The sequence below is a fragment of the Orcinus orca genome, chromosome 21 (genome assembly GCF_937001465.1).
Source record: "Orcinus orca chromosome 21, mOrcOrc1.1, whole genome shotgun sequence".
Lineage (NCBI taxonomy): Eukaryota > Metazoa > Chordata > Mammalia > Artiodactyla > Delphinidae > Orcinus > Orcinus orca.
In genome coordinates this window covers 28,570,317-28,595,286 of record NC_064579.1, presented here as the reverse complement: position 1 = coordinate 28,595,286, position 24,970 = coordinate 28,570,317, and the positions used below count along the sequence as shown (strand labels likewise).

The window sequence follows — 24,970 nt, the reverse complement described above, 5'->3', positions numbered from 1 at the left end:
ATGGGAAAGGAAGAAATAAAACTACCTCTGGTCACAGATGAGAAGATCTTACATGCAGAAAACTCTAAAGAATCCAGAAAAACTGTTAGAACTAACAAACGAATTTAGGAAAGCTGCAGGAAACAAAAAAAAGGCACAAAACTTCGTTGTATTTCTATAATTAGTCATGACAAATCTGAAAAGGAAACTAAGAAACCAATTCCATTTGTATAGCATCAAAAAGAATAAAATACTTAGGAATAATTTAACAAAGAAGATGCAAGCCTTGTACACTGAAAATTTTTTTGAAAATTGCTGAAAAAATTAAAGATGACCTAAATAAATGGAAAGACAGCCTGTGTTCATGAATTGGAAGACTTAATATTATTTAGATGACAATACTTGCCAAAGCAGATTCAATATAATCTCTATAAAAATTCCAATGGCAATTTTTGTAGAAATGGAAAAATCCATCCTAAAATTCACATGGAATTCCAAGGAAACCCAAGTAGTCAAAACAATCTTGAAAGGGAACCACAAAGATGGAGGTCTCACACTTTCTAATTTCAAAACTTACTTACAGGGACTTCCCTGGTGGCACAGTGCTTAAGAATCCTCCTGCCAGTGCAGGGGACATGAGTTCCAGCCCTGGTGGGGAAAGATCCCACATGCCGCAGAGCAACTAAGCCTGTGCGCCACAACCACTGAGCCTGCGCTCTAGAGCCCACGAGCCACAACTACTGAGCCCACACGCCTACAGCCCGTGCTCCACAACGAGAGGAGCCACCGCAATAAGAAGCCCACATACCGCAACGAAGAGTAACCCCCGCTCGCCGCAAATAGAGAGAGCCTGCACGCAGCAACGAAGACCCAACGCAGCCAAAAATAAATAAAGATAAATCAATCTATACAAACAAAACTTACTACAAAACTACAGTATTCAAAGTGTATGGTACTGTCATAATGATAGAAATGAAAATAGAATTGAAACTCCGGAAATAAACCCTCACATCCATGGTCAACTGATTTTTTACAAGGTTGCCAAGACTATTAATGGATAAAGAATAGTCTCTTTGACAAATGATGCTGAGAGAACTGGATATCCACATACAGAAGAATAAAACTGGATCTTTGCCTTACACTATATACAAATTTAACATGAATAGACATTTCTCCAAAGAAGATAAGCAAATGGCCCATAGCACATGAAAACCACTAGTCATTAGGGAAATTCACACCTAAACCTAATGGGATACCACTTTCTAGCTACCAGGATGGTTCCAACAACAAAAACAACAACCAAAAAAGAAAACCTCCCAAAACAACAAGTGTTGATGATGGTGTGAAGCTGGAAGCCTCATAAGCTGCAGGCTGGAATATAAAATGACGCAGCCACTGTAGAAAACATATGGTGGTTCCTCAAAAAGTTAAACACAGAATTACGATACGACCAGCACATTTACTCCTGGAATACATCAAAAAGAATTGAAAACAAGGACTCATATACTTGTATGTGAATTTTCACAAGAGCATTACTCACAGGAGCTAAAAGGCGAAAACGACCCAAGTGTCCATCGAGAGGTAAACGGATAAACTAAATTTGGCACATACATACAATGAAATATTACTCAGCCATAAAAACAAATGAAGTTCTGATATATACAACATGGATGACGCTTGAAAACATTACGCCTAAGAGAAAAAAGCCAGACATAAAAGGACAAATATTGTGTAATTCTACTTCTAAAATATCTAGAATAAGTAAGTTCATGGAGACAGGAAGTAGATCAGAAGCGACCAGGGTCTGGGGGTGGGGTGGGAACCCGGAGTTATTGCTTAATGAGTACAGAGTTTTAGTTTGGATTGAGGAAACTGTTTTGGAAATAGCAGCGATAGTTGTTGAACACTGCCACAAAACTGAACACTTGAACATGGTTAAAATGGCAAATTTTTCTTACATATATTTTACCATGATAAAAGAAAACAACTAAACTACTGATCTTCTCTCCCAAACCTATTTCTTCCACAGCTTCATTTGTTAATGGCAATTCTGTACTTGCTCAGGTCAAAAGCATTTTCATCATTTTTGACTCTCTAATTTTTTCTCATGCCCCACACATCCAACTGTGACCTGAAACAAGAAGGCTGCCAGATATTTCTCCAGCAAAGAGGGGTTTATTCAGGATCAGCAGAAAATTGCAATTCCACGTGGGCAACCACAGCAGGTCACGTGCAAGTCCCCTCGGGGCAAACAAGGGAGAATGGCTTTTATAGAGGGAAAGCGGAATTGGGAGGGCTATCTCAACAGAGTCCATGGCTTGTCCCTGGCTGAGTCCCTGCCAGGAAAGAAAAGGAGTCCCTCTTCTTCCTGCTGGGCTCTGCTATCACTGCAGGGCGTCATGGGGTTTCTGTTTATTAATTTCGTGTACAATCCATTGACACATCCTATCAACTCAACCTTCCAAATGTATCCAAAGTCTGACCCCTTCTCATCACCTCCACCCCTAACATCCCATGTCTCACACGGATGAAGTGATGTTACTGTCAAAGCCCCTTAGATCATCTCCTTGCTAAAATCCTGAGCCTCCAATTTCAATACTCAACATAGAAGCCAGAGTCGTACTATTTAGACTTAAATTAGATCATTTCACTCCAATGGCGTCACATCTCACTCTGAGTACAAGGCCCTTTACAAGAGTAAATGTATCTGCTTATCTGATCTTATTTTTTAAATTTATTTATTTTATTTATTTATTTTTGGCTGCGTTGGGTCTTTGGTGCTGCACAGCACGTGGGCTTTCTCTAGTTGTGACGAGCGGGGGCTACTCTTCGTTGCGGTGCGTCGGCTTCTCATCGCGGTGGCTTCTCTTCTCGCGGAGCATGGGCTCTAGACGCGCAGGCTTCAGTAGTTGTGGCACACGGGCTCAGTAGTTGTGTCTCGTGGGCTCTAGAGTGCAGGCTTAGTAGTTGTGACGCACGGACTTAGTTGCTCTGCGGCATGTGGGATCTTCCCGGACCAGGGCTCAAGCCCATGTCCCCTGCATTGGCAGGCGGATTCTTAACCACTATGCCACCAGGGAAGCCCCTTATCTGATCTTATAAATTAGAAACTGGAAAGTATATCCAGTATAATTCTCTTGATTAATCAAGGAAGCTCCTTAAAAAATGACATGTACTGACTGATATTAGAAATGAACAATAAAATAAGATGGTTGATGGAGAAATGGATAGATATATGATAAAGTCAATATAAGAAAGAGTTGGGAATTCCCTGGCAGTCTAGTGGTTGGGACTCCACACACTCACTGCCAAGGGCCCGGGTTTGATCCCTGGTTGGGGAACTGGAATCCCACAAGCCTAGTGGCACGGTCAGAAAAAAAAAAGAAAAAGAAAGAAAAAAAAAAGAAAGAGAGTTGGTTGTAGAAGCAAGGCTGGAGGAAAAAAATGAGAAATACTTTTAAATGGAACAAAAGATTGTTGGGTGTCTTCAGTGGAAAACTGTGCACTGTTTGTCACACTTACCCTTCAGGGTCACCCGATTCTATGGGGTTTATGCCTTTCGTTGTTTTTGAGCTACTTTACAACTCTGTTTATTGTAGAAAACTGAAAGTAATGCAAGTAATTCTTATCTATAGAAATGCAAAGTCTGTCCCAAGGAAGTTTAACTGACTTTTGGGGAAAAAAGCCAGCTCTGGATGTGTTAACAAGGCTATTTCAGAACTCCTGTGGTCCATCAATGCGTCTGCTCTGTGGATTCTCCTCTGAACAGGACAAAACAGCTTTCTGGTTCCATCACTAATTAATGAGTTAAGTAATGCATTCACTTTGTTATTAAGAGAGTTAGGATGTGTCTTTAGAAAAACTTATCTTTTAACGGTCTTGAAGGTCTCCCACTGAGACGCCCAGCAGATTTATCTGAAGAGGTCGATAAACGTCATCACCAGTGAAGGACACTCCATGGGCAGCTTACATCCAGGCACACCTTTCACTGGCTCCAGAGGTGAATTCAGTGGCAACAGAACATTGCTGACTCTCTGTTTTTCTATTTTAATTGTCCTCTCTAATAGTTTTTTGTTTGTTTCGTTTCATTAATAGCTAAATTATTCTCTATCAGTGGAAACAATGGAAACTGAGCAGGACCCTGCAGGGCCCTCCTGCATACAAAATCCCCTCTGTGTGTCCCCTGTTTCCTGTTTGTAGAAAAAGGCTTTAGTCTCCTAGGCCTTCCCTGAGCTCCAAAGAGCAGACTCCAGCAGTTATTCATTACAGAAGTGAGGGAATGCAGAAACAAAGGAAAATCAGTCAAGAAACAATAAAACTGGGTCCTAGTTCCTCCTCGAGGGATACACACAATAACCTGACACGTATCTTTGAGCTGTTCTGCAAGAACTAAGACCCCTCCCACCTCCACCCAGGTGGAGGATGGTGACCACATGCTGAGCACAAGCACTTAGACCCCAGACTGGCTGGAACCAGAAGGCTGGTGATTAAGACTCCTAAACTACCACCCTGTTACCTCACCACCAACCAATCAAAAGAAGGTCATGCATCCTGCAGCCCTCCTCCCAAATGCTGCCTTTAAAAGCCCTTCTCTGAAAGCCATCGGGGAGATCGGGTCCTCCGAGCATGTTCTCTTTGCTGGGCCCTGCAACAGGTGCTGGACTTTCCCTCACCACAGCCTAGTGTCAGTAAATTGGCTTTGCTACGTGGTGGGTGAGTGGACCCAAGTTTGGTTCGATAACAAGTGTACAATCGATCCCTTTATTTCTGTTTGAAAATTTTTATAAGAAAAAAGTTTAAACTATTATTCAGATGAATATTTTGTTAACTGGCAAGGCATATGACAACTATTGCAAAAACAACTCAAAAGGTCAAGTATCACATTATCCCTTATAGTACTTGAAGTGTAGCAACCATTCAGCATGCTCTGTTGAGTGGAATAAAATTTCTATACACAAAAGTCAAGGTTTTTTCCTCCTCTTAGAAGGCTATCACTACTGGAAAATACCTTATAACAGTCAATTATACAAAAAGAATATATGAAGCATAAGAAATACAATCAGATGCTAGTAGACCCAGAATAAGACTGTAATTCAGGACAACTTTTTGCAGCTCACTTGTTAGCAAGTTCGTATTTGACAGGCCACTTGGCCTTTCCTTACCTCACACGTCTCATCTAAGAAACAAGACAATGAATTACCCCTAGGGTGCTACGTGATTAATAATTGTGTTGAGAGCAAATATTAATCCTAGCAGTTTTGCAAATTATAACCTTCACAGTGTGTAATTTCATGAGAATACAAGCCATTTCGTTTTTTAAATAATAAATTTATTTATTTTTGGCTGCATTGGGTCTTCGTTGCGATGCGTGGGCTTCTCATTGAGGTGGCTTCTCTTGTTGCAGAGCACAGGCTCTAGGCGCGCAGGCTTCAGTAGTTATGGCTCGTGGGCTCTAGAGCGCAGGCTCAGTAGTTGTGGCTCGTGGGCTCTAGAGCGCAGGCTCAGTAGTTGTGGCGCACGGGCTTGGTTGATCCACGGCATGTGGGATCTTCCTGGACCCATGTCCCCTGCATTGGCAGGCGGATTCTTAACCACTGTGCCACCAGGGAAATCCCAAGCCACTTCTTAAGTTAGTCCTTGATCTATGTAACCTTTGCTACATGTCACATTTCAATGAAGGTAATAAAAATGGGGAGAAAGTTCAGCCACTTTTTTCTCTGTTAATGATGATAACCTGACCCTCCTCCACCCCGGCCATGAAATCTGTATGTAAGGTGATATTCATAGCATACAAATCTAATAAAAGTATATCTTATTTAAAATTATTGGAAAAGACCAAGAAAGACCAGCTAACATTTATTAGAACCAACCATATTCAGTGTTGAAAAATTAAATAGTTCTTTAAGACTGAGATCTGGATCTACCTGTCCTATAAGATGCATTCCCAGGCTATTCAAAGTTGATTCTCCATAACAAACTTGAACTTTATCTGATCCCTGTGCCCCAGAACCTAGAACACTGGTAAAGAGCTCTTCCCACCCTGTTATGTTCTTAAAAAAGCATAATTGAAAGGACCACACTGCACTCTCCTTACTCCAAGACAGGACCCACCAACACTCTTCCTCAGTGATTCAGAAAAGCCCTCCTCCATCCTCCCCACGATTCCCATGAGACTTGCTGATGACCCCCTGGTTTACCTGTCTCTGTAGAGCCCCAGGCCCCCTGCCTTTTCTTTGCAATGTTCTTCATTAGTGAACATGCTCCCTATTACATGAGTCTGAATAGAATGATCTTCATTGTCTTGTGCATTCCCATTTTCATGGCTCTGGTGCTGTGACTTGGAAGGGACTGGCTCCGTCTCCCCACCCAGGTAACCAGGGCTGAAGGTGTCCTTGTGCACCTTTCCTGAGTGTTTACCCAGGGTCCCAGTGTTAAGTCCAGATCCTGTCCTGAAGTCCAGATTCTTGTCCATTGATACCGTGGTAAGAATTTGATTTTTATTCTTTCTGAGTGTTCACTCTGGTGCCAGCTTCTTTTGGTTTCATGGTCTGATCACCATAAACTGGTTGATGGTTCACAGAGATCTTGTCTTTGTTGCCTGATAGATGACAGAGAATCTGCCTTCTTAGTTTTTTCTGTTTATTTTTCTACTTTCAGCTCAAAACTATTAAGAATTTCATGCCACGAGGAAGGAGATATCTGGACTGAATTTTGTATTTCTGTGTTTATGCCATTAGAGAAATTTTGAGCTATGAGTGAAATTTTAAAATTGAAATTACAAGCTCTGTGTGTGTGTGTGTGTGTGTGTGTGTGTGCGCGCGCGCACGTGCCTATAATTCAGAAAGGCCATTCTCCCTCATCCTGAGAAAAGCATCCTGAGATGTTACCAACTGAGATTATAAAATCTCTTAAAGAAGCTCTTGACTTAGAAATAAGTTGCCTATAAACTGAATATTCCTAAAGTTCTCAAATGTTAAGGAAATTGAACTCTCAGTATTTTAAACAGTGCTAAAAAAAGTATTCTTTAAAAAAATTTGTTTTGATTTCCTTATTTTTTTTTAAATTGGGGTATAGTTGATCTACAATATTATATTAGTTTCAGGTTACAAAATAGTGATTCAAAATTTTTATAGATTATACTCCACTTAAAGTTATTATAAAACATTGGCCATATTCCCTGTGCTGTACAATATATCCTTGTAGCTTATTTATGACGAGCCTGGTCCCTGGTTTACTGGGATCTCAGAGTAAGGGAGTAACTTTGCAGCAGGCCCAAGAACGATAGGCCACAGTGGGGACCTCAGAAGAAAGCAATTCACCCAAATTTACAGGCACTGCAGGTGAAATCTGACAAGCAGCCCTTGGCTTGGCTTCCTTGCCCCAAGAGGCTTTTAAATGTTACAATCTAAGATTCCTTAGGAAAACATCCTGCAAATCAAACCTAAAGTCTAGATGGTAAATTCCCATTCTTGCTGCACCTATGTAAACACAGCTAATGAGACCAGCCTTATTCTGTGATCATAAATAATCTTTCTTTGATTATTGGGGGAGGGACTATAGGAAAAAATGTTGTTTCTATGGGAAACTCTGCGCTGTTTACAGCACCCCATTCCAGGACTTCAGATTCTAGCCGTGTTCGCTGAGTTATTCTGTACCTCTCTGTAGACTGCAGGGACCTGACGCAGGTGAAAACTGTTTCATCTGGTAGAGATTTACTTGACTTCCTCTTCCTCTGGCCCTATCTGCATACTGGCCCAGATCCTGTTCCCCTGCCCAAATAGCCAGTTCTGCGGGTTTCCTTCACTATCTCGCTACAGGCCCTCCAACTAATGTCTCGGCACCAGCAGGAGCTGGCACCAGTCTGCCCAGACCCCCGACCTGGACTCCAGTTATCCTGCAGCTGGCGCTTCTCCCCAGGACCTGAAGGAGCCCTGGGCACTGCAGCCCAGCAACATGACCTCAGGTGGGCAGGGTCCTCTCTGGACAGGCCACAGGATGGTCCGGCACATGCCTTTGTGCGAAAGGTAACCACGCCTGTGGGCAGCCTCGCTCGAGACCCTCAGGACACTTGACAAGCTGTCCTGCAAAACCAACAGATGCTCCTCCAGCAACCCTGACACCCCCTAGAGCAGGCCCCTCGGGGCTCAGCTCCTGAGTCTTCACTATAATACAACCTTCTACATCAATTTGTTTTGCTCCTTTTCACTTTAGGAATCCCTCTTTTACAACGTCTGCTATCCAGGACCCTAAAGCAACCAACATTTGCCATCAACAGAGGGAACCAACACCAGCAGGAATCCCCTGGAGACCATGAGACCCAGCTTTGCCTCACTCAGAAGGTTTACGATCACTTCCAATTTCTTTGCTGAGGAACCACATCCTTTGCTCTGGGACTGAGAACGTGGAACCCGAGCCCTGAGCCCCTGGGAAATAGTGCTGGCTAGAAACACACCACCCTCGTGTCTGAAAAGGCTAACCCCAAAGGACCACTCTGCTCTCCACGACCTGCACCACCTCTCTTCCTCCACTGACTCAGATGAGACCACCTTCATTCTTGTCTTTGTTCCCAAAGATCCCTAGCGACGCCCTTGTTTACCCAGCTCTGTGAGACCCCAGCCCTCTCCTTCCCTTGAGTGTTCCCCATTAAAGAATGGCAGTCTGAATACAACCAGCTCCCTAATTTCCGGTGCATTTTGTCTCTCACAACTGCTACACTTTCGTTTTAACTGCCTGGGAACAGAGTTCTGAGAAAGGCTGTGAATACCCAAGACGCAATTGTCTCATTAGCTCTTCTACTGAAGTGTTTTAATTTCAAATGTCAAGTTTGTCCTCTTTGGTCAGTTTTGAATATAAACCCATGAAAACATGAGGAAATCCTTGAATAATTAATGGAAACAGAATGATCCTATCCTTAAGAAGGAATATAGTCAGATACCAAATATTCATTTAGTCAGTAAATACTAAATAAGCCAGAATAATCTATCAAGCACAAAACCAGACACCAGAGGTACAAAGAACAATGATTCCCGCCCTTACGAGGGTGACAAGCTTTTTGATATAAATTATAATCCAGTCAAATTACAGGTATCATCAGATATACGTATAGTTGAGAGTACAAAGGGAAGAAAACTGTCTGCCTGAAGGGGGAAAGTGGTCAGGAAATCCTGAAGGAAAATGTGACCACGCTAAGGCCTGGAGGGGGAGAAGGAGTTTGGCAGGTGGGGTAGGACAGGATGGCCTAGACAGGAGGATAAGTACGCAAGGAAATGGATGGGACAGAAAATGGCTCCTTCGGGAATCTGAGAGTAGTCTGTACGGATGCGCCAAGATGTCACTTGAGAGACCAACATTCAGAATAAGACAAATCACTTGGAAATGGTATGAGTTCACAGAGGGAAGACTTTTCCTAGTTCTTAATAGTACAGTGGAAATGATGCCCCTCAGTTTATATGTCTTGTGGGAGGTACCACTGATTTTCTCCTTATTTTTGAGACGACATAAGAACTCTTTCATCATCTGCTATAGCTTATGATGGTAAGTTAACAAAACAACCAGACAATTCAAGGTGCAACCTCTGATGTCTTCCAGCACTGCCACTAGCGGGACATGGCTTGGATGTCCAGGAAGTCTACTTGTATTCATGGGTTATCCATGGGTTTAGTTGCATTCATCAGACATGAGAAGAAACAGAAGCATAATGCATGTATCTTAACATTTTAGTTATAAGCATGAAGACCTCACCAATGAAAAAAATACAATGAAACTGTATTATATGGACGACCTCAAGAAAAGTGGAAACCTTTATCTTATCATTTGCAGTATATTAATATAAAATGTAACCTTCCCACTCTTACTCTGCTCACATCTACTCACGGTTAAGCACGGCTAAGCATTTCAGGGTTTCTATTATAGAATGTCCATTACAAAGAAGAAAAACAACCCTTTTATGTTTTTAACATTGTTGTTTGTTCGTGAAAAAAGAAAACATAGCACCCTGTCCCTTAAAAGGAAAACACTTGTCCAAATACAGCTATGCAGTAACAAAAGGTAATCAAAGCAAACACTGGGAGGTAATCATGTGAAATAATCCACTAACCAGTGAGGAACAACTCACAAATATGAAACGCTGTACTTAATTTTAGCAAAAGCATTTTCTGGAAGTTCTAAAGTGGTGAGTGGAGGGGGGGTGTTGAAGATGAATATTTGGTTAATAACCTAGTTGATTCTGTTTTCATAAGATCAAAGGGAGGTCAAATTAAACAAACGTACTTGTTTTATTAGTGATAAAAAAGAAACTTTAAAAATAAAACATTCTTTGAAATATTTTGGCTTTAGGTACCATTTCATAAGTAAACAGTAGACATACTTCTCCTAAAAAAAGAAGTGAAGAGATAATCCACATATTTGCCGAAATTATTGATGTCGTTCACTACGAATATAAGCCCATCTAGATACAGGGGCGCTGCCAGAATAACATGTTTGCATAAATTTTGACTATAGAGAAAAGTAAAAATGAGCAAATCAAATAGAACAAAACAAATTCTAGAAAGTCTTCAAATCACATCCTGAGGATATTCTATTATCTAGATCCCTGGCACCTACATCATTTAAGTGTCTTCAGAAAGACTCAATCCATGGATACAGGAGATCCCAGGTTTGGGCCTCTCACTGTTGTGGCCTCTCCCGTCGTGGAGCACAGGCTCTGGACGCACAGGCTCAGCGGCCATGGCTCATGGGCCCAGCCGCTCCACGGCATGTGGTAATTTCCCGGACCGGCGCACGAACCCATGTCCCCTGCATCGGCAGGCAGACTCTCAACCACTGCGCCACCAGGGAAGCCCGAGATCTCAGCTTTTTAAAATAAGCAGCTCACTAGATGTGTCCTTCATATTGTTGATATCCCTCCCCCCCTTTTTAATTTGATGATAAAGTCTACGCTCTGAAGCTGGGTTCACTGCAGGACGTTGGGGCAGAAATCTTTAACGTTCTTATGTGAATCTATTTGTAACTTAATTGTCCCTTCCTTATATCTTTTTTTCCAGAGAATTATAGAGACTTTTAATATTCAGGGTATTTTTCTAAAAAATGTAATACCTCTCTAAATGTTCTCGAACAATGCAATAATAGAACTGATCAGTAAAGCGTCAGTATCAGTTTTGAATACTCATCTGTTGGATAAAGATGAATGTTTATAGTACAAAAAACAAGCATAGAGAAAATGTATATGTGAGCTATGCATCAATACCCAATCTGTTAAAAAATACACATATATCACCTCACTTATTAAGATTTTTATCTAACAAACTTAACATCTAACACTGAAACTCCCAGGGGTCTACACGTCTACCCATCTCCTGGCCCTGAACGTATGGGGGACTAGAGGCAATGAAGCCCTAATATCAAGGAGCACACTGTTATGGACGGAATGTCTGTGTCCCCCAAGTTCCTATGTTGGAATCCAAACCCCAAGGTGATGGTGTTAGGAGGTGGGGCCTTTGGGAGGTGATTAGTTTCTGAGGGTGAAGCCCTCATGAGTGGGATTAATGCTCTTATTAAAGGGACCCCTGAGAGCTGCCTCGTCCTTTCTGTTGTATGAGGACCCAAGGCTGGGCCTTGATCTTGGACTTCAGCCTCCAGAAGTGTTGTTTATAAACCATCCAGTCTGTGGAATTCCATTACAGCAGCCTGAGCAGACCAAGACACCGAGAGTGCCCCGTCTTGTTTTTATGCAATCCATTTTCCACTCAAGGGAACCAGTTTCATGGAGAAACGGTGCCAGAGCAAGGAAAGGAAGCAGGAGCCCAGGTCATCTTAGTGTTCTAGAAGGGAAGGAAGAGCATGAAGGGGAAAGGGGCTGGGGAGAGGGCAGCTCCAAGGGGCTCACACAGGCTCAACCTGGGACCACCTACCTGAACAAATGACAACCCGCCGAATGACGTGCGAATCTGAGTCCATGGGGCGCGTGGAGGGAGAAGGGACATACAGAGTGTCCAGGAGGGCAGGGGCAGATGGCTGGCCTGAGCCTGGCTCTCATCCCCTGCCCGTCACCAGTAGGCAGACAAGGACTGGCTTCAGGGATCGACCCCTGCCATGTGGCCTTTGAAAGAAACTTGCTCTCATTGCTCAGGTCCAGTGAAGGGCTTAAGTTCCTTCACCATATACTCTCAATATACCCTAAACTCACCAAGTCTGGCCCTTAGGAAACAAGAGGGGTAGATTTGGGGGAAAATATGCAATTTCATGGGATGTCCAGGCTAGACCTTTTACTTTGAGACAAAGACACACTTTGCTGTACACCTGAAACTAACATAACACTGCTAATGAACTATGCTCCAATATAAAAATAGAAAGAAAGAAAGAAAGAAAGAAAGAAAGAAAGAAAGAAAGAAAGAAAGAAAGAGAAAGGAAAGAAAGAAAGAAAAGAAGAGGAAAGAAGAGGAAAAAAGAAAGGAAAGAAGGAAAGAAAAAGAAAGAAAGAAAGAAAAAGGAAGAAAGAGAAAGAAAGAAAAGACAAAAAGACACACCCCTCTCCCCTCCGGCCCTGGTGCTTTGGGCTCCCACCACAGCCGCACCCTCCTCCGCAGTTTTTGATTCCTAGTTTCCCATCTTTTGCCCCACCTTTGTGTTCAAACTTCACCCGAGGAGCTGGAGGGACATGGTAAAAAATACCAGAAGCAAAGAAAAAAGCTGCAATCCGATCAATGCTGAGAAAGATTTCAGAGCCTTTTTTAAAATGAACAGAATTGGATTTTAACTCGTGAATTTATTCAGAAGTGAAGAGCAGAAGACATTTCTGCAGAAAAATAAGATAGCATAAGTTCAAAAGGGGCAGTTTTTGAAACTAAAGTCACTGATGATGAAGACCAGAGTAAGGACCCCTCCAGGCCAGGCTGCCCCGTTTCACAGGCATTGTACGCTACACCGACTCACCACTGACAGATGAACTAAATCTGAACTCATATCCAAAAGCCACAAAAGCATATGACAAAATCTATTTGAAATGCGTCCTATTTTATTTTCTAACAGTCTATAATAATGCCTCATTGATTTTGAGTTGTGGTTTCATCTGTCATTCTTCCATTTAACTCCTTTCCATCTGAATAATGCTGTTTTTCTTTCTTTTTTTAACTGCTAATATCCAATAATTCATATTCTTAAGTATTATTTGGAAAGCAATAACTTTGAACCCGAGTCGAGAGAGTTGAAGAGACTTAAGGAAAGAAGTAATAAATATCTTGTGATTGGAGAGGGCAGCGCCGCTCCTCCAGAGCAGACATGAAAAGCCTGCTTGGGAAAACCACCCACGTTTAAAGTGAGCTCCAGCTCTGTGGACACGTGGGTGCAGCACTGCGTCTCCGTATGTGTGCGTCCTGGCGTAGCCTAGCAACATCACAGACGCAGCGCTGGGTCCCTTGTCGCAACATCCCTCTGACGTCAGTGGGAAGAAGCCGTGAGATCGGAGGGCCCCCTCCTGCCTCCTCCCCGGGGCCCGCTCTTTGGCCCGGTCCTCGGGCTGCGCGGTTCCTTCCCCCGGGCGCGTCCAGCCATAACAAAGCTCGGAGGGCTTTCTTCCCAGGGCTGGCTCAAGTGAGAGGAGGCTTTTTTCCAGAAACCTCCCAGCAAGACTTCCCTTCGCATCTCATTGGGCCGAAGTGAGTCATATTCCCAAACCAGCTGCTGCTACGAGAAGCAGAGCGACCACGGTTAGCGTGGACGGGCGGTCTGAGAAGAGAGCCGGTGTGAGCCGGGGAGCCGGGCGGGGCCGGGGACCTGGAATCCACTCGCAGGCAGGAACGGTCCGCGCCGCGGCTGTCGGTGAAGAATGAGTATTTACACGGGGAGGGCGGCAGGGGCCGAGGTGGACCCGAGTGCACCCGTGTCTTTCTCTTCCTTCTCTTCAGTTCCTTTACTCCCAAAGAAGCCGTTCTGATGGGTTTTTTAAAGTTTCACGCTTGCTACTTCGGCAAGTTACTGTTTTGCTTATGTTTTTTAAAGATTATTTTGGACGTGGACCCGTTTTGAAGTCTTATTGACTTTGTTACAATGTCGCTCCCGTTGTATGTTTTCGGGTTTTTGGCCGCCAGGCAGGTGGGATCTCAGCTCCCCGACCGGGAATGGGACCGGCACCCCCTGCATTGGAAGGCGAAGTCTTAACCGCTGGACCTCCAGGGAAGCCCCCATAGGTTTTGCATATTTTACAGAGATGAATTTGATATTTCTAAGCTAGGTTACTGTGGTTTACTATCGCTTGGCTAACATCCCCCAAAGGTCCTACTTAGCAAGCTAGACCTTAGGAACCGGCAGCTGTGACTGTTCACATTTGGAAGGTGCCTCTCAAATTGGCCCAGCCTGCCCAATGCCCACTGGCAGATGGTAACAGGATTTCTGGCAGTTTCCTCTCTCGGCCTCATGACCTCCGCAGGGGGTGGGGGGCTCTACCCTGGCCCCTACCTTGACGTGGCCCAAGATGACTGTGGGCGCTCAGGTGAATGGCCTCAGCGCCAGCCCAGCGGCTCTCACACCAAGCACCTCCCGTACGGGACACACCTGAGGGTTTCTGAAGCACACACCTTAGAACATGCACAACGACAGCCACGGGGCGCGGAAAATACAGTAAAGAAAAGGTGCTGCCGCTTGAAGATGCTCTTTGAATGTTTTCTCTATAAATATTTTCTTCTCATACACAACAAGAAAAAAACAACACGCTAACAAAGCCAAAAGCAGTTGCTACACCACCGAGAGGCCGCGGGTTCCCAGGGCTTCGGAGCCACATCTGGGGGCGGGCGCGACACCTGGCATAACCAACACACTCCCGCGCCCCCACTGCCAGCTTTGGGCGCGCTCTGCCAGAAACGGTTCATCGAAGGGATGGCGGATCCTTGAAACACCCGTGCTTGAAATCTAGGGTGCCTGCAGTCTCTGCCAGCTCATCTCTCTAATTATCTGTCTTCAAAGGCCCCCCCCAGGAGACAGGCCCCATCGGTGGAGGGCAGGAGGTGTCTGAACAATGGAGTTATTTACGTGGAAGTTACAGAGGGTGTCATCCTCCAGGAAGTGTGCCAATTCCCCTGAGTAGTAACAACATGCTCGCGCGGAACTGTCAAGAAACAAAATAAATATCACCTGTCATGTGGATGAGTCACTGCTATTTCAACTTGAAAGTTAAACTTAAAAACAAAGCGGCCCACCAGATTATATGCTTGCAGCCAAGCACACTATCTCATGGCAAAGAGACAAGTCCTGGAATTACTGCAGACTGTAAAGCACACTCATGAAACAGCGGAGTCTCCAGCAGGGCTGTGAAGGGCTCATTCAGGGACCTTTCCGAGGAGAGGAGACACCGGGGAAAAGAACACGAAACGTGGCTCAGACACCCGACTTCTTTATTCCGGAGGCTTCCGTCTCCCCAGCCCTCCTGGCCCCTGCCCCGGACAGCCCACCCACCCAGGCTGGACCTGCGCTCGAGCCCCCACGGCCGCCCCACGGCCCAGCGTATCTTCTCATGCCCCTGTGGCCTCCCTTCTGCCTTCTCTCGGCTGCAAGCTTCCTTCTTCGGAGAAGCCCGACCCGGACAAGCTGTGATTCCAAACCTACTGCCCTCCGAACAAGGGCTCGCTGGGAGTTCTCTGCAGCACCTCCGCGTGATGGCGAGATGGAAAGCTCTTTCTGGAAGAGGTCTCGGTGCTTGAGGAACGGCCACGATGAGCAGCGACAGTGAGCACGTTAGGTACACCTCACGCAGGTCTCCTAGGAGAGCCCGGGTATTTTCAGGCAGTTGTAATGGTATGAGAAGAGAGAGGGAAGCAAATCACCAGAGCAGGGATCCGGGACCGGGAAACGCACACTGTCTGCCTCCGGGTAAGGCGACGGGGGTTGATTTCACGCTAGAGACCTAAAGAGACGAGGCTCCATCTAACCCTGCAACACAGGTTCTCACCTGGGGGGATGATCGTCACGTCTGAACCATGTGGGGGGCTTCTCAAAAATGCACCCCAGCTCTCCCTCCCCCCCATGCCCTGAGGTGCCGTTCTGGCCCAGGCATGACTGTGGTCAATGAATCCAGGAAGAGACATAGTTTGGGCCATACTGGAACCTTGAGGGCCATTTTCATTACAGACACGTGCCAGTCTCTGGGGGGGCGAGGGAAGCGGGTGGCAGAGTGACCCCCCCAGTCTGCTTTGAGTCCATATGTGGATGTCATCTTCACCCACATTTGTGCTGGAAAACAGAGCTAACTTTTGCTGAGTGCCCATGAATATCAGGGATCTATCATCCTCAACTCTTTGCAGGTTTCGACTCATTTAATTAGCACAAACCCTTTGAGATTGGCGCTATTATTATGCCTGTTTAATATAAAGGGAAGCAGAGGCACAGAAATACTAATCTACTTGTTCAGTGTGACAGAACCACCACACAGTGGAGTCTGGCTCAGGAATCAACGCTTGTGGCAACAATGTCCTGCAATGGAAACCTTCCTTCTTTCACTAATACGAGACCATTTCACAAGTTTAGGAAGAATATTCAAAAAGAAATGAGGTATACTATGATGATTACAACATCACTGTGTGATGGTTAGAAGCACCAGAAATGGTGTAAGATATAAACTCAAAAAGCAGAAGGGAAATTCGTGCAGCCTTTATTCACTCAGCAAATATTTACTAAACACCAATTTTGTGTGTCATACTGTATTACGATGAGTATTAAAAGATTAAAGCTCGTGTCCTAGAGGGCTCATATCCTAGTAAAAATGTGAGAACAAGCAATTTTTGGAACATATGTAAACCGTTATTCATTTGCTTTCTGCTCTGTTTAAGAAACTTGGACATTTAAGCACTTGATCTAGTGTGTAGTGTCTTTTTTTTTTTTTTTTTAAACCACAGTCAAAATAAGTGTACTTGTACAATTTGAAGTATTTGGCCCTTCATGTCTGTCTAAGCCTCCAAGCTTGTGAGAGCTACCTGGACACTTCCTGTGCTCTGACCCAGAGTTCACCCTCTGACGGGCAATCCTGCTAGGCAGAGAGGGCCCCAAAGCAAGATTTAAAACCACAGCCACTAAGGAAAGCTGGGTTTTCTTGTCCAGTGGATGACTTACCTTAAAAGAAAAACTGGGGGGCTTCCCTGGTGGCGCAGTGGTTAAGAACCTGCCTGCCAATGCAGGGGACATGGGTTCGAGCCCTGGTCCGGGAAGATCCCACATGCCGCGGAGCAACTAAGCCCGTGCGCCACACTACTAAGCCTGCGCTCTAGAGCCCACAAGCCACAACTACTGAGCTCACGTGCCACAACTGCTGAGCCCGCGAGCCACAACTGCTGAAGCCTGCGCGCCTAGAGCCCGCGCTCCACAGCAAGAGAAGCCACTGCAGTGAGAAGCCTGCGCACCGCAATGAAGAGCAGCCCCCGCTCGCCGCAACTAGAGAAAGCCCGCGCGCAGCAACAAGACCCAATGCAGCCAAAAATTAATTAATTAATTAATTTTTTAAAAAAAGAAAAATTTTGTTAAGGATAATAATATTTGAACAAAAATAACAAGAATAACAGAAGTAGTAGAATAAACACTTTGGAGGAAAAACCCCACATTTTCATATGCATTCACCATATCACTAGCATTAATGTTATATTTATCTTCTTCAGGTTCTATGTCTGACAATATTAAACAAGCAACTAACAAGACAGGCTACGATCTGTCAACATTTTATATTTCTCCCTGTGAAAAGATGGCAGAAATAGATTTCCTTGTCAATGACCCATGTATTGTAAGCTAAGATTATGGAGGTGATGATATTGCTTAACTGGAGTCTCAAAATATAAAAGGTTCAATGAATTTATAAGCATATGTTAAAAGTAATAAGTCTTGGGCTTCCCTGGTGGCACAGTGGTGGAGAGTCCGCCTGCCGATGCAGGGGACACGGGTTCGTGCCCCGGTCCGGGAAGATCCCACATGCCGCGGAGCGGCTGGGCCCGTGAGCCATGGCCGCTGAGCCTGCGCGTCCGGAGCCTGTGCTCCGCAACGGGAGAGGCCACAGCAGTGAGGGGCCCGCGTACCGCAAAAAAAAAAAAAAAAAGTAATAAGTCTAAAAAAGATAGTTTCCCACTGATGTACAAAATGACTCTTCCCACTAAAAGTGGGTACTAAACCAAATAATCACTAATGGAAATTGCAGCTCTGAGATTTTGTAATTCTTTATTGAATTATATGTTTTCCCTCTTTAAGAGATAGTTAGTGTGTCTTTTGCAACCAATGACTTGCACGTTCATCTGAAAAATTCTGCTGACTTGGTCTCTCATTGTTCTTTTCTCAGAGAAGGATTTATCCCATCTCTAATTATAGAAAAAAAACCTGTTTTAATGGCCATTAAAATTCACCCATTATTTCCAGGAAGGATCGACTAAGTAGTTCGGAACAACCTCCCCATCGTGAACAGTTAGTAAAGCTGGACGGACACAAACCCACGATTCGGAGACACTGCTGAGCTGATAGGACAGTGAATCACAGGAGGAAGAGAAACCCTCAGGTGAGCAAGGGGAGAGCTGGCCTCACAGAGAGAGAGGCTCAGCCTCAGGTCATCTCAACTCCTGGTAGGAAGACATGCCAAAAATAATAAAGCATATTAGAGGAACGTACGACAGAAAACTGAGAGGAACAACAGATAATAAAGACAGAAACTAGGGGAGCCAGAAAACAGAGTCACCTGGTTTAGATTTCAAAATAAATGCTAATTATGCATAAAGAAATAAAAGACAAAATTAATAATTTTGGCAGAAAGCTAGAAATTTTTAAAAATCCAAATAGAATAACAAAAACTGAAAAATACAATAATGAAGTTTTCAAATGCAATATATAGGTTTATCATAAGAGTACACCTATAATATAAAGAGGGAGAGGTGAAAGGGAAATCAGCAGAAAATACCCAGAATGAAATAAGGAGATAAAAAAGGAGAGAAATATAGAAATATAGAAAAATCACAAGGCATGGGATACACAAGGCTCAGGTAACACATGTGAGTGAATTTCCAGAAGTGGAAGAAAGAGAAATGAGACTTCTCCAAAGCAGATGGAAGACCTGAAGACCTGCGACCCTGCAGCAGGTTGATGACAAAAGCAATACTCAGGGAGAGTTGCAGCAAAACTACAGAAAACCAAGAATGAGAAGAGTTCACCCAGAACCTGCTGGGGCTGATTTCAGCATCTTTTTTGGATGCACCAGCATCCTTCCCAGGCCACACCTCCTACCCAGGCTGTGGTCCCTACCCACAGGCTGCCCACTTTCCACACTGCACTGTCACACAGCACAGAACTTAGGATTCACAGCTTCACAGGCCTGCTCTGCAGGGCTGCCCAGAAGGGACATTACCCGTAGGTGCTACGTCAAGTTTAAGATTAAAAAGATCACTAGGGTCCTGGGACACATCCGCTTCAAACCGTTTTCATATTGACGGAAACAGCATGGACGCTAGCTCCCATGTGAAAATGTAAAAATGCAATCCTATACTCTAGACCCAACAGTTCTCCATTTCAGTAGAGGCACGTGCTTTAATTATTAGCTGATGAAAGATATTTCCTGTAAAGTTGCTTTACTCAACATTAAAATCCAATTACAAGATATTTTTTAGGAAATGTCAACAATTGTTGTGCTCGATGGAATCTAATCCCTTATATATACTTATACATAAAAACGTGACTATGTTAAAAAGTCTGAAATTTCAGTTTAACACAGGTTGTCTTGAAACCTAATAAGGAACAAAAGCAAGCAGGTAAGACCTCAGTTTTGGTAGGGAAAAAAGGGAATGACTGGATACTATCATAACCCTCAAGACTAACATTATATTTGTAAGTTACAGATCAGAGACCTGTATTTAATTCACCAATTCACAATCCTTGTGCAGCTCCATGGTAGACTTTTAATACCAGTCAACTAAACTTAGTGTTTTTGCTGACTTGCTATAACATAACAATATAAACTCCACTCCCCACACCCATACTCCAAGATCTCAAACTGCCAGGAAGCTGTATCTTTAAACTTTTAAATTGCATTTTAAGAAATTTCTATTGTCCTTTGTTTTAACCTGTGCAATGATAGACCATGACCATTCATCTCTATATTGGTATCTAAATTTAAAAACGCTTATCCCATAAGCAAACAAATCAGGATTTTAAATTTTTGTCTTTGTTTTTTACAAGTCTAAACAATAAAATCAGTTTATATGAGACGTGTTTAGAAACAAACAGAACTTCTTCCAGGATAAATTACTTGTTTGAACTATGCTAGACAAAGTCCCTAAGGCACAAAAGTGGTTTCCAAACTTTGCTTCATGTTAGAATTAGCTCAGGAGTTTTAAAAAATCCTAGTGCCCAAGAGGCACCCCATAGTAATGACATCAGGCTGTCTGGGGGTGTGAGCCAGGAATCTTAACAAAATTCAGATCCCCAGGTGATTGCAATGTGGGGCAACGCTGGGGGCCACTGCCCTCAGGCGTGGCGAGTTCTCGATACATCAGAGAAAAGGCTGTGCAGTGAATGGGGATAAGAAATGGATTAGGAAGAAGGCCACATGGAAGACAGTAGATCCAGGTTCTGTTCCTTCTGCCCTGAGGGAGACGTGGTACCCACGGTGAATTTTCTACCCTGAGTACCGGTTTCTTTCTTGTGAAGAAGGAGATTCTACTCCATGTGGGGCTTTCACAGCTCATTGCTGTGATGTAAACATCACCTGGGAAATGCCAACTCAGAGGGTCTCAAGTAGGACCAGAGAATCTGCACATTTAAAAAGTCCTCCAGGGGCAGAAGACCTAAATACACATTTCTCCAAAGAAGACACACAGACGGCCAACAGGCACATGAAAAGATGCGCAACATCGCTAGTTATTAGAGAAATGCAGATCAAAACTACGAAGAGGTATCACCTCATACTGGTCAGAATGGCCATTATCAAAAAGTCCACAAGTAATAAATGCCGGAGAGGGTGTGGAGTAAAGGGAACCCTCCTATACCGTTGGTAGGAATGTAAACTGGTGCAGTTATTATGGAAAACAGTATGGAGGTTCCTCAAAAACTAAAAATAGAGTTACCATTCCTGGGCATATATCCAGAGAAAACTCTAATTCGAAAAGATGCATGCACCCCAACGTTCATGGCAGCACTATTTACAATAGCCAAGACATGGAAGCAACCTGAATGTCCATCAATAGATGAATGGATAAAGAAGATGCGGTACATATATATAATGGAATATTACTCAGCCATAAAAAAGAATGAAATAATGCCATTTGCAGCAACACAGATGGACCTAGAGATTGTCATACTAAATGAAGTCAGACAGAGACAGACAAATATCATACGATACCGCTTATATGTGGAATCTAAAACATGACACAAATGAATTTATTTACAAAATGCAGACTCACAGACGTAGAAAACACGCTTATGTTTACCAAAGGGGAAGAGGGGGTGGTGAGAAGCACATTAGGAGTTTGGGAAAAAAAAGTCCTCCAGGCGATTCTTTCACACCGAATCAGCAGTGATCACTCCCTTCAGCACTGACGGAACGCATCCGGAGGAGCAGGACATAGATAGCACCGCACACTTCATAAGTATCAGTGGAATGAATGCCAAACAGGGTTTTTTCTTAATTTTTCCAAAGGAAAAACATTAAGTGGCCATGCTGCAACTAGGAAGAAGACTGGAACACAGGGCAGCAAAACCTAAATGCAGCCGCAGGGCACCAGCTCTCTACCGGGGTCACCCACGGGGCAGGTACAAAAGCTGTACCAAGATAATGAGTGGCTAATTCAAAAGTTCAGCAATGAGGGTAGATGCTGAAGAATCAACAAATGCAAAGCCCTCCCCACATTATCCGAGTAAGCCTCCAGGGCAATGAGAGCGCCATACAGCCTCAGAGAAAGAGCCGGGTTCCGAGGCTGCAGCCACAGAGAAGTGGTGCCCGAGCCTCAGTACAAAAACCTTTCCCTCCGATGGCTTCGGGTCAAACCATGATTAGCTCACAAATGGAAGATGGTTGGGTTCTTCACCTCCTACCTAGTGACTGTTTATTCAGACTACAGAACAACAGCAGTTGCTGGCACGACCAACCTTCCCTGCTCGAGGGAAGCTGGCGGCATTTTTACAAGCGAGAAATGCGCTGGCAAAGGGGCAAGAGGAGGCCTGCTCCACCAACAGTAATTCTCTGCCCTGGATGTGACCAACGTTCTTGGTTTTATTGTCAGAGTTTCCCAACATCCACCCATAATTAATTTTTAAAAATCAAATACAAGCTGGGCAGAGGAGTTTATGTTTCATTAACCCAGAGCAGATCATGATGCCTCAGCATCGGAAAGTTTCAAACAATATTTTCACACACCAACCTTCTGGCCTTTCTCTCTCTTCCTTGATTCCTCATGAGGTCTGACGAGATCCTTGAAGCTTCCCATGAGCCATCCAAAACATCATGCCTTGCTGGTCCTCTTTTAACACCTAAAACCCAAGTGGGTTGAAGATTAGTTAGCACTCTACATGGACTGAATACTAACGCAACTTAAGCTGAAGAAAAAACTTTTAATTAATTTACTTATGCATTGTGGTAATAAGAAAGTATAGCCTTCTAAAATAAACATTGCATACTCCTTGCTTGTTGAGATCTAGTTAGAACATTCAGTTTATTCCACTCCAATATCCCAAGCAATTCACTAACTCAAGGGTCAGAAACAACTGTGCCTGTCACATGAAAATGTACCAGTTCGACAGAATCCCATGCATCCTGTGATGATGCAAAATGATGCCTATACCTCATGCACTATTCAAACTCCAATTCTTAGGTTTTTACATACTGACCAAAACCCAGCTTCTCAGAGAAGGCAGTTCTGTATTAGAGGAAATAAGTAACCTTAGCTTTGGGGTGAGTCTGAGTTACTCCAGCCAACAGTCTTCAGTACAAAGTTTCAGGTTACAATCTACAAATGACAGGCGGTGATTTTACTCCCCACAGACTTCCACCTGAGACCAACCTCTTGTCATGAAGACACACAAACCAAAAAGAAGATATTCATCACGTGAAATCCAGTCTCGTCAGATGCTAAACGGTGTAGAAACCCTAAGTAGCCAACAATGGAGTGTGAAATGTTTGATTCATCCACTGCTACGACTTCATGTTGTGCTCCCTACGCTCATTCTTTCCTCCCCAAATAGTTTGCCTGATGTCTGACTTTGTTGATACTTTGAAGAAGGACTAAGCGTACCAGCCACCACTTACACGGTCTCAGTAGGAGAATTCGCACCTTGACACGAAGGGCACACAGCGGCCTCGGGGATGCTCAGGTCCCGGCCACTGCCGTGCCACACACCCACCTTCCATGTCATCCCCCTCTGTCACTGACGGGCTTATCAACAAATATCTAGTGCTCAGGGGCCGCCCACCAGAGATGCGAAGATACACAAATACTGTCTCTGCCCTTAGGGAGCTCACAACCCAACACAAAATGTAGACATAGAGAAATGAACATGATACAAGGCTAAAATGATTTAAGAGCCATCGGGAATTAAAAATCATATAACATGAGAGTGACTGTTGTGCAGATATTTCCATAAAATAGGATGCTCTGATAAAACAGATCTAATTAAGTTTGGAGGATCTGATTTAAAACTTTTAACTCTTCTTTCAAAAATGGGGTTTTAGCTCAGTGAAAACAAAATGCAGAACAACAATGCTTAAGTATTTCACTGAATTCAAACTAGTTATCTTCAACTTGGGCCCCCCAAATCTTTTAAGGTCAGGTCCTGACCCACCTATACACCCCAATACTGGATTCCTTCGGAGGCTCGAACCAGTCACATGCTGATCCCACCATCTCCCCAGCAAGCTTATATTTCTCCCTGTGTTTCACTTCTCTCCCAGTCCTATTTCAGTCCCAGGTGACTGCCCAGCCCCGGCGATGGCTGCAGCTAGCTAAATAGAGATCTTACTTGGAGTGGACGGGTTAGTAGGGCACGTAAAAGGACATTCTGCATACAACAGTTTGTGCTAAGATCTAGCTATGCTACGTTTCCCACTTGCACTCATTTTGCCTCAGTTCTAGCTGAGAACAATGAAATAGGCTTTAAAGCACCTTGTAGACATAAAGATCCAGGTTACGCATTACAGCCATTTAAAACTTAAGACAGACTGACATTGCTAATGACATGTTTTCACAATCATGCAGTCACAAAATGATACAAGCAAATGATTTCTTATGTGGTTACATTAAAAGAGCATTTCACAACAGCTACAGTCATTGACTAATATGTTCTCTTTAAGGGTGTCATCAGTAAACCCAAAGCAGCTGAGAGTGCCAAGGAAGGTGAGAACAGGCAGATCAGTGAGCAAACATTGGCCCCATCTTCCTGGCTCTCTACCTCTTGGAGACTCTTTGCTACGGTTGCTCCTTAAGTGGGCTGTCATTGCCTCAAAGGTGATTTCACCATAGCCCATGAAGTCATCCTTTACTGAAGGGTCCTAGCTCAATGTCCCTTGCTAAGACCTCCCACCTGAGGTGCAACTTGATAAACCCAACCCCCTAACGGACACCTATCATGAACGCCCCCGAGACATTTCAGCTGACGTGCCACGGTCCACCCTGTAGCTGTTCTTCCTTCGACATATCCCAGGGTGATGGGTGTTATCAATCGTCCAGGACCAGTCATAGATCCTAGACTCTCTTCTCTCCCATTTTCATTCTTCATTATATAAGTGATTCACTGCCTCGATTTTCAAAAAAGGATCAAATACAGAGAAAAAGAACTTCACAACCCCAGGCTGTTTATTATTGTTATGTTGCCTGAATTTTCCCCATTCAGAAATTTGTCTGGATCATCAATATCATTAAATACTGATACATCAAGGTGAGAAAGTGAACTCACTCGCCTCTCAGAGTCAATTAGTTAAATCACTACCTTCCCTCACCCCATGGAAATGAGCAGGATTAAGAGATACTTTTGATACTAAGGGAAGATCTCTCTGGAG

General features: G+C 43.9%; 1 protein-coding gene and 1 long non-coding RNA gene across 3 annotated transcripts in view; one reads left to right on the top strand and one right to left on the bottom strand.

Moving 5' to 3' along the window:
* The window catches only part of MCPH1 (microcephalin 1), a 234,346-nt gene that overhangs the window by 162,336 nt on the left and 47,040 nt on the right, over positions 1 to 24,970 (bottom strand). For both annotated transcript variants that reach the window (XM_049704259.1, XM_033407787.2), the window contains one exon: positions 22,341 to 22,449. In XM_049704259.1, the coding sequence (XP_049560216.1) occupies positions 22,341 to 22,449 (109 nt within the window). The remainder of the gene's footprint in view (positions 1 to 22,340; positions 22,450 to 24,970) is intronic.
* On the top strand, positions 13,429 to 23,466 carry LOC125962836 (uncharacterized). The gene is made up of 3 exons (XR_007474636.1): positions 13,429 to 13,631; positions 18,358 to 18,493; positions 22,961 to 23,466. It is a non-coding gene; the product is annotated as an uncharacterized LOC125962836 (long non-coding RNA).